Source organism: Struthio camelus, chromosome 12, assembly GCF_040807025.1.
Source record: "Struthio camelus isolate bStrCam1 chromosome 12, bStrCam1.hap1, whole genome shotgun sequence".
Classification (NCBI taxonomy): Eukaryota; Metazoa; Chordata; class Aves; order Struthioniformes; family Struthionidae; genus Struthio; species Struthio camelus.
Window position 1 is genome coordinate 12,642,425 of NC_090953.1, and position 12,072 is coordinate 12,654,496.

General features: G+C 40.4%; 1 protein-coding gene across 1 annotated transcript; it reads right to left on the reverse strand.

Annotated features, from left to right (window-relative positions):
• Positions 1-2,136: 2,136 nt before the first annotated feature.
• BLOC1S6 (biogenesis of lysosomal organelles complex 1 subunit 6) lies at positions 2,137-8,085 on the reverse strand. Its single transcript, XM_068958879.1, has 5 exons — positions 7,945-8,085; positions 7,038-7,182; positions 5,743-5,830; positions 5,006-5,092; positions 2,137-4,254 (listed from the first exon to the last, which is right to left on the reverse strand). The coding sequence occupies exons 1-5, from the start codon at positions 8,021-8,023 to the stop codon at positions 4,135-4,137; spliced, it is 519 nt and encodes a 172-aa protein (XP_068814980.1). The 5' UTR covers positions 8,024-8,085; the 3' UTR covers positions 2,137-4,134.
• Between the last annotated feature and the right edge of the window lie 3,987 nt (positions 8,086-12,072).

Below are 12,072 nucleotides of genomic sequence, written 5' to 3' on the forward strand. Positions count from 1 at the left end.
ATAACTTTTGTAAGGACTTCTGTCTTCTGTTCATGTTTGCCAAGCAGGACATTTGATTTTCATTTTTAAACCCCATGGCTTAATATCATAAGATATGTAAGCGATAAACGGATAGATGGGAGCAAAAGCAAACAAGAAAGGAAACGGTGAGCTGCAAGCACGGCCAACGTCTATGCGTTAAAGCTATGTGGCTCTTAGTGAGCAGCGCTTCGATTAGGGACTGGAGCTAGTCATAATCTCTACATCTGTATTTGCCAACAGCTACTACCTGGAGGAAAATAGTTAAAATAGCAGCACTGTTGGGATACAGTAAAGTAGCAATAGCAGAGCTCTTCTTCACAACAGTTTCAGTTTGACTATTTAGAGAATATCTGAAACAGCCACATTTGTCACATCACAGGGCTCTTGGCTGCCCTGCTCTCACAAAGGACTCGTTAGAAGATGTATGATGAAGGGATGTTTTACTATGAATTGCTTTGCTGAGGACTGAGAGAAAGTAAGCACAGGCACACTTTAAATTACTGGGAAGTCATGATACCTGTGCCAAAAACTACTGCTTATTTTGACTTAGGCTGACAATTCGATTCAATAATCATCGTTGCTACCTTCATGTACTGCCTTAGTGATAAATTTTGTGCATATTGGCTATTTTGCCTAACATGAATAACCTTAATATTCAGGCAGTTAAAACTTGTATGCCTACAGATTTACACCACTAACTCCAAGTCCTTCAGATTTTTTAGTTATTATTTAGTTACAGTCACACAAGTAATCCATCCAGTGGACATCAATTAAGCCATTTAGACTTAATGACATATTAAAAATTGATCCTTGCAGGGTCAGAACATTAGAAAGCCAAGCTCAGCAGGAAAATAAGGAGCAGCCAGCAGCGTTGGGAAGCAATCATTAGGTGGCAGAAAGCGTCTACTGAAGGATAATGAGGAACAAATCAACTCTCTCAGATGCTGGAATCCCAAAGAGCAGCTACAGGAACAACCATCACATTATGATTTATACTATTATCACTCAGGCAACGGCACCCAGAAGAAACCAAGACAAAAATATTTTGCATCCATTTGCAAAAACCATCAAAACATTTGTCTTAGGAACACAGCAAAGCTACCACTATTGGGGGGGATGGGGGAGACAAGTTTCACTGAATTAAAAAATTGGCTAATGTGAGCCTGAATGGTGGTGGGAGGGGAAGCCAAATCAAACATCCAGAGTAACTACAGTTTCCTGCGCTTTTAACATCACTAAGATTCCCCAGTCAGCAATGACAGTCCCCAGATTTGCAGAATCTTAGGAAATAAACATTTTAAGAGTTACTACATGTCTTAACTCCACCACTCAGACTCAACAATTTAAAAGCAGATGTAATAGACAGAGCTACAGCTCATCACATGGATGGAATAAAATCAGGAAGAAAGCGTCTAACTATCACATGTACCTAACTGATAAATCAGTAATTTTTAATAAAAATTAAGCAAAACAAAATGTATTCATTAATAAAATTGTTCACTTCAGCATTGCATATTGATACAAGCATACACATTTAGATGCCAGTACAGTTAAATGAATCCAGTGTTGCATTTACTTTTTACGCATTAAGACAAAGGAGAAGCATTTGGAAGACTAATATCTTACGCAGATAATGAATTATAATTTTGACTGAAGTAGTTACAGTTCATTGAATGAATAAAAGAAGTTATGTAAACTGGCCAAACGTTCTCCAATATATCCTCATTCCTTCTTTTCCTTATTCAGGAAGGGCTCTTTATTACAATTAGTTATTTTTTCATTTGAAAAAAATATTTACTGCCATTTTAAGGAAAAAGTTATCAAATACATTTTTACATACACGTACGTCATTCTTCAGGCAAGCACTGCAAGCCTTTCCTCCTTAGATCAGAAATTACTCCAAAGAAATGCTGAAATATGCAATTGCGTCAGTACGGATTTCAATGCTTAGAATTCTGTACTTTGAGTAAAAGCAACCATGATTTCTGAAAACCAGTTCTTAAGAGAAATAGATTATGACTTGAAACACTAAACTGGATTCTAGATGAGGCAACACAAAACAAGAAATATCAAAGGAAATGAATTCTGATTTGGGTAATTCACTGAGGCACCTAGTTTCATTTTATAGTTTAATAACAATTGTTTATATTTCCAGAATCCAATTTTGTAATTACATTACAAAATAAAATATTTAAACAATACTTAGCTATGTACATTCTGCTCCAAAAACGGACTGTAGGAATTATGTACATTTCTTTTAGAAATACATACAAACCACAGCACAGGTCAACAATCAGCTGGCAACTTAAGGGACACAAGTCAACTTAAAAGAAACATATCTGTGCAAAATTTTAATCCAATACTGCTTCAGTGACAGTAGTTCAGAGCCTCTTCAGGCTAACTAGTTTGTTTTCCCTGCCCTCAAATGCTATCCCAGTTTACCTTATGTGTTGGACAGCAGTTTCTATAAATGTCATTATTACTTGTTAGAGTTGGTCTTTTGCAGAGAAACAAGACAAATATTAATAAACAGGGAATTAGGATTTTAGAAAATTATAATACAGAAGAATCTGGGCAGGAGTACACTACGCAAATCATCTAAACTTTACTGAAAAGTCAAACTGACTGTGCCCCTCTGATACCTTACCAGATACTTTTTATGAAAAGTTTTACAAAGGTACCCTCTATCTTATTTCCCAGTACACATTACTTACTCTACTAGGTTTTTCCAAAAAAAAAAAAAAAAGAAAAAAGATAAAATTACTAGTTGGTCAGACAGCAGGAAAGAATAGTTTAAAGCTCTTTTACCAGTCTAGACAACACATACATTCACTTGAACGAGAGTTCACACCAAATGCAAATGTTGCAAGAAAGTAATTACATTCAGAGAAATGGGTATCAACCTCTACCCCATGGTTATTACCAGCATACAGTAATCATTATCAATCCAGGCAGCAAGGACAGTGTAAAACCCCCCACCCCCCACCCCCAACTTTTCACATAGCCCCAACATGAATCTGAATCACAGTGGGGAAGGCAACAGTTTTTCCTAAAGATAACAATTTCAGATAGAGTGGAAGTTTCTTAGTTTTGATTGTTTTATGTTGTCACAAAAAGTGAAGAAACTGAAACTTTCAATCCCATAGAGATCTGCTTAGACCACGCACACTTCCTGTGGAACCATTACAGAAGCAACAGTTCATTGGTTTGACTCAATCATTTGAGGAAGCACCAATTCATTAATCTTTGCAATGGGCACACATAATTTCTGAGGATCTTCAGTGTTTTGTTTTATATTTTCATCCAATTCCGCTGGGAAATGATGCAAAAGTTACTTTTAAGTTACTCTTCAGTTCCTTGACGGCAAAAATATAAGACTGCTGCAATAAAGTGAGCTTTCAGGCAACTGTACTGCAGCTCACATACTCTTCAGCTCATTAGAGACTGACTGAACTAAGTGTGCATGAGTGAAAGGAAAACTCAAACAAGAGATCCGAATGTAACAGTTATCTGGACTTCTCACCATTGTTGTCAGTGTCATAGAGCTTTGCAGCATTCACATATTAACAATGTTGGGCAAAGGACTGAGTATACCCAGCTGGCACAAAAAGCCAGGACATCAACAAGAGAGCACAACTGCCAGAATCAAAGCTGAAATAGTGAAAACAGGCAGTGAAATAGGCCTAGTGAAATAGGCAGTCATGGAAATCCAGGGACCAGAATTGAACTCCAACAACCACAACTCTGTATTTTGTCTGAAAAACATGTGTGCCAGTCACCAAATATCCCTCAGTCTGAGTTCTAAACACCAGAAAAACAGATGAAAAATGAATCTAAGTAAAACTGTGATGCCTAAATTCTCCCACGGATATATCAAAAATTAACTTGCGCTATAATAATATCAAACTGCATAGCATTAGAAAACAAGGCAACTTGAACGGCTGAAATGGAAAATTAGAATTTTACCAACTGGTTACTACCATTCTGGAATTTATAATACCGTACTGTAGACTGTTGCCAGTATCAGCTACAGCCCACTTTAAGTAAAAGTCTGCCTTAATTCCAGAGAATGCAAAAATTATTTATTTGGACAAGTTGATGCATGCTCTGCTTTCATGTTCTCCTAGCAGGTTTTGCTGTTAACTGCTTCTCTCTTTCAAGTTCCTTCTCACGTTGCTGTTCTCGTTCTAGTTCTTCTTTCTGCCTCTTTTGTTGCAGCTTAAGTGCTCTTTTCTAAACAGAAAAGACAACAAACAATTAGAAGTTTTAGTGCAGTGTATAAACTGGAGCTACAAACAACATTCCTCCCGTTCTCCTCACACTCTCTTCCTGAAACCACCCTGGTTATGATTGCAATGCTGCAGAAACTGCTCATTTTTCTTCCCCCCTCCCACTTCTATCTTCAGTTTCAGAAACAGCAACACTGTGATCTATAGAGGGAAAACAGGATTGGATTCCCCTGAATCTCACTAAAACTCATCCTTTCTGCATACCAGACAGGTGCATACTGTGCAATTTATTTACTCCAAGAGAAAGTTATTTTTGTTGGCCAGACTGAAGGACTAATCTTGTCAGAATGTAACCAGAGACCGCCTATACAGCATCAAGTCTGTGAGTTATGCCACTGTTAATGTTAAAGAGGAAACATTTTTATGTTCATGACAACATAGTTTCATTAAAAAAAAAGTCACACAAACTAAAACCACTATGAGAACTACTTGGAATGGCTTGGACTATGAGACAGAACAAGGCACAATTCTAGTATCACCTGAAAGACAAACGCGATGATGACACTGAAGATCACTAAGAGTCCAAATGCTTAAATTGTTTAAACACAATAAACGGTATGCAAAGCTTAAAAACAAATATGGTTTAGTGCTACTGGAAACATGGGAAAAACATTGCATCCAAAATAAAGGTTAGAAGTCAGTAATATATAGTTAAATATCTATGTTAAAAAAAAAAACAAATTTACCCTACTCACTTTTAACTTTGATGTCTTCTCATGGAGCATCATCATTTCATTTCTAATATTCACTAACTTGTTGTGATAGTGCTTAGCTTCTGAAAACTTTTATAATATGACAGTTATAGCAGTGATTGTCAGGTTCGAACAATTGCTTTATAAAGCTATACATCAAAACAGCAACTAAGAACATAAAGATTACCAGAACAGTTTGATAATGGATTAAACACGTTAAAGTTTACACAGAAGGCTTATGTATTAATAATGTATTAATAATACAGAAAATTGCCACACCTCAGCAGGTGCACAAAGTACCTGTGTACAGAGTACCTGCTACACAATTAACATTCATTAAAATAGAATAAAAATTTGACCACATATCCATATTTATCAACCCTTTCTGCTAGCCTGGGGAGGCACGCAGAGCTGATGTTGCAGTCTTGTTGAAAGACTGCGTACGTTTGCTCTGGCTACTGGAATTGAACAAATTTGTACTCTTCCTATTTAATGAATAAGTACTGGTTCTTCACATTCTCTTTTTTATGGGGGGGGGTGAGGGGTGGAATTAAAAAAATGGGGAGGAGAGAAGTATCCAGTTTAGCAACAATTTGCCCCAAATATCTGAACTGGTAGGTAAGCATCCTATAGGTTGTTAAGAACAAGCCCTATACATAAGTGACATAAGCGTTGCTACTAGTATTTTCGCAGGAAGACCTGTACTAGTATACATTTACGAAAGCACTAACAATACTTACCAAGGCATTGATATCAAGAATGGAGTTACATTCTTTGAATTTTGAAATTTCTTGCTCTAATGTTTCTAGTAACACCACTTGGTTCTGTCTGAAACAAGACAAGATGCAAAAAACCAAAGTCTAGCAGAATAGATGAAAAGGAGCGTAAAGATATGCTGCACAAGTAAAGTTTTCCGAGCATCTATTTCTAACACAACAGATCACTTTTTCATAATTGGCACGGTCGTGTAAAGTTTCACTCAGAAACTTGGGAGAGGTAATTTTGGATTTATTTTTTCAACCAGCCTTTTGAATAGATTTTAGTTTTGATCATTAAAAACATGCTTCCTGATATCAGATTTCTCTTATGCATTGCTAGCCAATTTCAAATGGAGATGTCAGTAAATATATATATATTTTTAAATCCCAGTTGAGTACACATAAATTCAGCTCTTTGTTATCTGGGCTCCCAGATAAGGAATCTGGGGTGAACATCTGAAAACCGTGAATACAGGCACCCTGCAGACTCTAATGTGATTGAATAAAGGGAAAAATAATTATCTCTGGCTTTCTACTCAGTTGTCTCTGCACCATGCTGCAGGACTAAGTTAATTCTGCACAGAACTTGCTTGGATCCTTGATGCTTATTAAGAATGTTCCATCCCACGCAAATCAGCTAAACTCCTTGCAAACACACACCATTCTCAGCGGCAGCAAACGACATTTATGTATCACGAAGCCCAAACCAATATACCCTGCAGACCTGAGATGGCTCTGTGTAAAAGCTCTTTCAGGTATCTTTGCATCCATATCAGATCCAGCCTGCATTTGAAATAAACTCCTCTCAGTTATCGATGACATGCCAATGTATGAAGAACTCCTATCTCTTTAACTCCTTTGGTATATTTGCTAAGTGGATCTTTTGTAGCTTAAAGATAGCACAACAAACAAGAAAAATTGCACTCAAGCTGCCCTGAATATTAAATGCATCTCTGCAAACAAAATAAATCTACATCTCTGAATAGACCTTCCACTACAGGAAAAAATAAGTAGAAATGTGCATGTCTTCTGCTATACCTGGCTGAGTGAATTGTAGATTTATGTTCTTTGGTCAAAGCACTGAAAGGTTACACTGCAGCTTATACACTTACTAGTATTCTTATAATCTTAAATATAATTCTTCTGACTTTTATGGCCAGAATACAGAAATCCATAGTAAATTATATTTCAGTTAACGATACTTGCAACGTTATATGGAAAAAAACGGTGAACAAAGCATGCATATATCAGAAGATGCTTTTAATAAGTTTGCTTACGTAAGTTCCTTTAGTGCTGACTTTGATCGCTGGAGATCAGGTAAATAATGAGAAATTAAGCCTTCAGTTAGCTGCTCCACAGCTTTCTCATCTACCATAGGCATATCTTCTACTACTCCTTCATCTGGAGATGCATCTCTGGAACCTACACCACAGAATAACAAGGCTGAACATCACAGCTTGACGTTTATTTGAAATTTCACTTTGTACAACGATATTCTCCTCTTTAACAGACGAAATACTGCTTCAACACTGAAGTTATAGTTCTTTGCACTTCATCAGCTAAACAGCGCTTTGTATTTCCTCCCCCTCTTCGTCCCTCCCTTATTCCCAGTCCTATATATCAAGCTTCCTGGTGTACAGTTATGTTGTGTCTGCACACAGGCGAAACGGGAAGAAGGAAAGGGAGCAATCCTAGGACACCTTGCTAGAGAACTCCGAGTACTGCAACCTACTCGGAGAAGAGGGACAACATCATTTTTTTGGGCTGCATAACCAAAACACCCTGAGCATTTACGCGCATCTCGTTCGGCGAGTCAGAGAATAAACCTAGATCAGGCCAAACCGAGCGGGGCCCCGTGCAAGCACCACGCGCCCAATTCCCCGAAACCGGCAGGACGGCCCCGAGGAGCAGCAGTCGCTGCGCGCCACGGCCACTGACGGCGCGGGCAGCTCCCGGGACATAAACGCCTCAAGCTCGGGGCCGCGCCGCGCGGGGCAAAGCACGCTGGGGGCCGAGCTGCCCCGCCGGCTCCCCGGCGAGGCCAGGCCAGGCCAGGCCAGGCCGGGCGCCGCGGCGGAGGGCGGCGGAGGGCGGCGGCGGAGCCCTGCCCGCCCCCGCGGCCCACGAGGGCGCCGGCTGCCGTTGGTCCGACCCCTCCCCCCGCCCCCGCCGCCCCGCACCTACCCAGCGAGCGCCCCGGGGCGGCGGGGCCGGCCGCCACCACCTCCTCCTCCTCGCCCTCGGGCCGCCCCGCGATGCTCATGGCCGCCTCGTCCGGCCGCCGCGGCGGGGCCGGGGGCCGCCGGGTGCGCGGGGGCAGGGAGCGGCGGCTGCCCGCACGGCCGAGGGCGGCGCCGCACCACCCGCCCGCTCTCCCCGGCGCCTTACCATAGAGGCGGCGCCGGCGGCCACCCGCCTAGAAGGGCCGCCGCTCCGGATGCGGAAGTGACGCCGCGTGCGGCGGCTTGGGCCGAGGTGCAGGAAGGGAAGGGCGGTAGCGCCGTGGTGCCGTGGCCGTGGCGGGGAGGGAGGAGCGGCGAGCAGTCGGGTTACGGGGGAATAACTGCTTTCAGACCCAAATGAGCAGAGCGCGATTTCACAGGTTGTTGTCCTAAGGGGAAAAATGGCCAAAGCCACTGCAGGGTTGCCTTTTTTAAAATGACGGTCTTTGCCCGGTGTTTATTATGTCTGTACTTCATTCACTAGCAATTGCGAAAATTACTCCCTACTTTTAGCTCTGTTTCCTTCGGATAGGAAATTCCTGAGAGACACTTTCTGTATATGTATCTGTTTCTGCGTGTCCCCCAAGAGTCCATAAGACTATAAATAACTCGTAGGTCCATTTTTTGATGTTTTTGATGAAAACCACTTTTATACGGATGATACAATTTATGATTGTTTTTCGTCTCCTAAAGATCTTTTCAGGAAGGGCAGAAACGTCTATGGAAAGAAACCAATCAAGGAACCGCTCAGAGTGCTTGAATGCCAAATTGATCTTTTGTCTGTAACTTTCACTTATTTTCAGACAACTTGAGTTTCAAGTCGGCAGAATCTCTGTGTTTGGTAAAAGTGATGGATCTGCAACCTCCTGCTTTATCAGGGAAGGGGACTCTTTTAACCCAGACGGGTTAAAAGAGTATTAAAGGATAATCAGTCAAAGCTCTGCAGACTTCCAAGTAAAACAGTAACATGCTGTACGCAACTAGATTTTTCACTTTGGTTTATTTTTTCTCAATAGGAAGTATTGTTTGAAGTGGTTTTATAAAAGACTTTAAGATTTACCCAGTCTGTGAGTTCTCTTACAAATTTCTATTTGTAATTATTAGAAAAAATATGAGGGGTACTTCTGCAAGCAAAACAAAACAAAAAACCTGATTACATATTTGTGCAATTAAAAGGTCATATAAAATCAGAGGTAAAGTGACCGTGGCAGGTACAAAAGCAGGGAGGCCTAGCAATGGAAATAAGCAGCAATGGTCAAATTCATGGTTTCGAAGAGGTACAGAATGGTTTCAAGGTAACTGGAAAGCTTTGCTAGGGAGCATCTCTGGTGTACAGAAATTCTCAAGAGGAACCAGCCTTGACTCCCCACCTCTGCGCGAAGAATATTTCAGAACGTTTCGGGGTGGTGGACACCGCTGGATGCCCCGGGACGGATCGCGCACGTCTGTGCACCACCACTTCTGCGGCCCTTGCAGCTACCAGAAGTTATGAGTTACCTCAGTGAGATAAACTAGCCTGGAAGCAGCTCTGCCCAAGAGGGAGTCCTGGAGCGGCTGTAGTTGCTGTTTAGGTATTTCAAGTTTAGGTAGAACGTCCATGACCATAACAAGATGGAAAAGCTTTACAAAATGATTCTGTTTAATGCATTACCTGAGCATTTCTGATCACGTTCCCTATGTTTTGACATTTTTGAAAGTTTCGGCATGACACTATTGCAGTTTTTGTGTCCATGGCATTTTTCACTCCCAGAGCTCTTGTTAACATTAAGCCAATTAACTGTTTATTAGCACAGCATAGGATTTTGTTTCTATTTCTTAATAGTACCATCTTAACCTGAAGAGTTCTGACTCAGGCTTTGTGTTTTTCATGACAGCAAAATCTTACAATATTTCTGCAAAATCACACACCTTCAAGATTAAATTAAATTCAGTTAGTCCCACTAGTGCTTTTCAGAAACAGAGACAAAAAATGGACTTCTGAGATACCTGTCATCCTTAAAAAAAATCGTCATTTTTACCTACAACACTGTTAAGAATTCACATATATTTTTCTTCATATATATTCTAATGAACGATTGACCACAATTATGTCACTGTTATGCCATCAAATTAAAAACTTACTTGTTTTTCTTTCTTTTTCTCTGCTTTTGCTTTAAAGGAGCACTATCAAAGGCCTGGTCTGACAACAGATTACAACAACAGGCACTTGCAACTAACTTAAACGGTCTTGAATCATATTCTTAATTAGAACTGGTTGGCAATTTAATTTACTGTTTCTTCTAATGGTAAAGAGTTGTCTTTCATGGAAAATTTCGGTGGGAAAGACTTCTCAGCTTCCAGATGGAGCTTCTAGTAAGAACAAGCAAGATAATCATTCTGCAAGACTCTCACTTGAGATGTGGGAGTTTCAGATTTCTGCTCCTGCTTTGCCTGTTCCAGGCCCTCCCACGTCTTACTGAAATAGGCTAACGATTGGAATATAACATTAGTATGTTTCTCTAGAGCAGTTAAAATTTAACTGTTTAACAAACCAGAAGCTCCCAAAAAGACATTGATAGAGACCCTCCCTTCTTCGTTTTCCTCTGCAAAATGATCTTTGTTTCGGAGAGAGCTGGGAACTCTCATAAGTAAAAGGGTTTGCGTGTGTGTGTCGGGTGCGATAACTATTTTCCATCCACCTTTATTCTTAATGTTATATACTTACATTTCCCTGCACAATGGTACACAGAACAGGCTGTTGGACTACACTTAGATAGCGACTAAGCTCTTACTCTTAGTTTATGGAGTCTCTAGGAATTTAGAGTAAAAAAACAGGTTATAAATGAAGAAAATTATTAATTTATAAACCATGTAAATTACATTATTGTGAAAAATGACTTACCTAGTTCATGATCCTGTGAAGGGTTAGGTAAGGATTCTTCTAAGGGGAACAGATGTTTTAAAAAGGAGGTTAAGTGAACCCTAGAATAAGGAACGTAAGCATTTGGTTAAACTAACAAAAAGCATACTTACCTGCTGGCCTAGATATTTAATTCCAAGGAGTTGTGCACAATCAGTACTAACATTACCACTATTAGGGTAATATACCATATAATACCATATAATATACCACTAAAAATGAGATATTTTGCAACAACAACCCCCTCTACATAATTCGTGGAGCCATACAATGGGACAGGCAGAAAATTATGCTGAGAAAAATTATGCTCTGTGTGATTAGCTGAATTGGCCTCATAGTCCCTACACAGCAGCAGAACTACTGAATGGAGACTATAAAAAACCTAGACTTGTTAGCAGATCTCTCTTCTGCCCACCCGTGGGCAACAGTGTTCTTGAATCTCGGTATTTAATATCCTCATACGTTTCCTTTCTTCCTCTCCTGTTCTCCTACACCCTCTGTTGAATTCGGCACTTCTTTGCCACTCCTAATCCTACAACAGTTCAACATTTCCTTTTTATCTCCAGATGCTTGTCCAAAGCTTGTACACAACTTTCTTGCAGAGGTTTTATCCTTCCAGCAAGATTGCAGGCTCATTTGCTAGAAAGCTGTTAAATGTCAGACTGCTAGCAATGCAAATGCTTATCTATTTGTCACTTCAGCAGCAAATAATCAAGCCTGCTTTTCATTTTGTATTGTGGCAACTGTGTTCAGAAACTTGTCATGCAACACGGTCAGCTACACATTCTGGATTTTATTGTTGTAACTGATTTAAGCAGTTACATACATAGCAAACCCTCCCCAAATAAAAATCTGAGTAGCAATAGGTTAGCCCGAGTTGTATAGCAAATAGTATGTTTTAAGCCATCAGCTTCGAAAATGCTGTATGACTTCAGGGACGACAATGTGAAATACTAATAGGTCACTTCTTCAACCACCACTGTGAGGGTGGTCAAACACTGGAACAGGCTGCCCAGAGAGGTTGTGGAGTCTCCATCCTTGGAGATACTCAAAACCCAACTGGACACGGTCCTGGACCGCCTGCTCCAGCTGCCCCTGCTTCAGCAGGGGGTTGGATCAGGTGATCTCCAGAGGTGCTTGGCATTGAGTCTGGGTGAGTTAAATCATCCAGGGAACAAAAACATTAAGAAC

What these genes read in the sequence shown, in the direction of transcription:
- BLOC1S6 (XM_068958879.1), bottom strand. Translation starts at nt 8,023, where the DNA reads ATGAGCATCGCGGGGCGGCCCGAGGGCGAGGAGGAGGAGGTGGTGGCG. An exon ending in CGCCCCGGGGCGCTCGCTGG is followed by an intron (nt 7,183 to 7,944) that starts GTAGGTGCGGGG and finishes TCTGTGGTGTAG; the next exon opens with GTTCCAGAGATGCATCTCCA. An exon ending in AGAAGACATCAAAGTTAAAA is followed by an intron (nt 4,255 to 5,005) that starts GTGAGTAGGGTA and finishes TTTTCTGTTTAG; the next exon opens with AAAAGAGCACTTAAGCTGCA.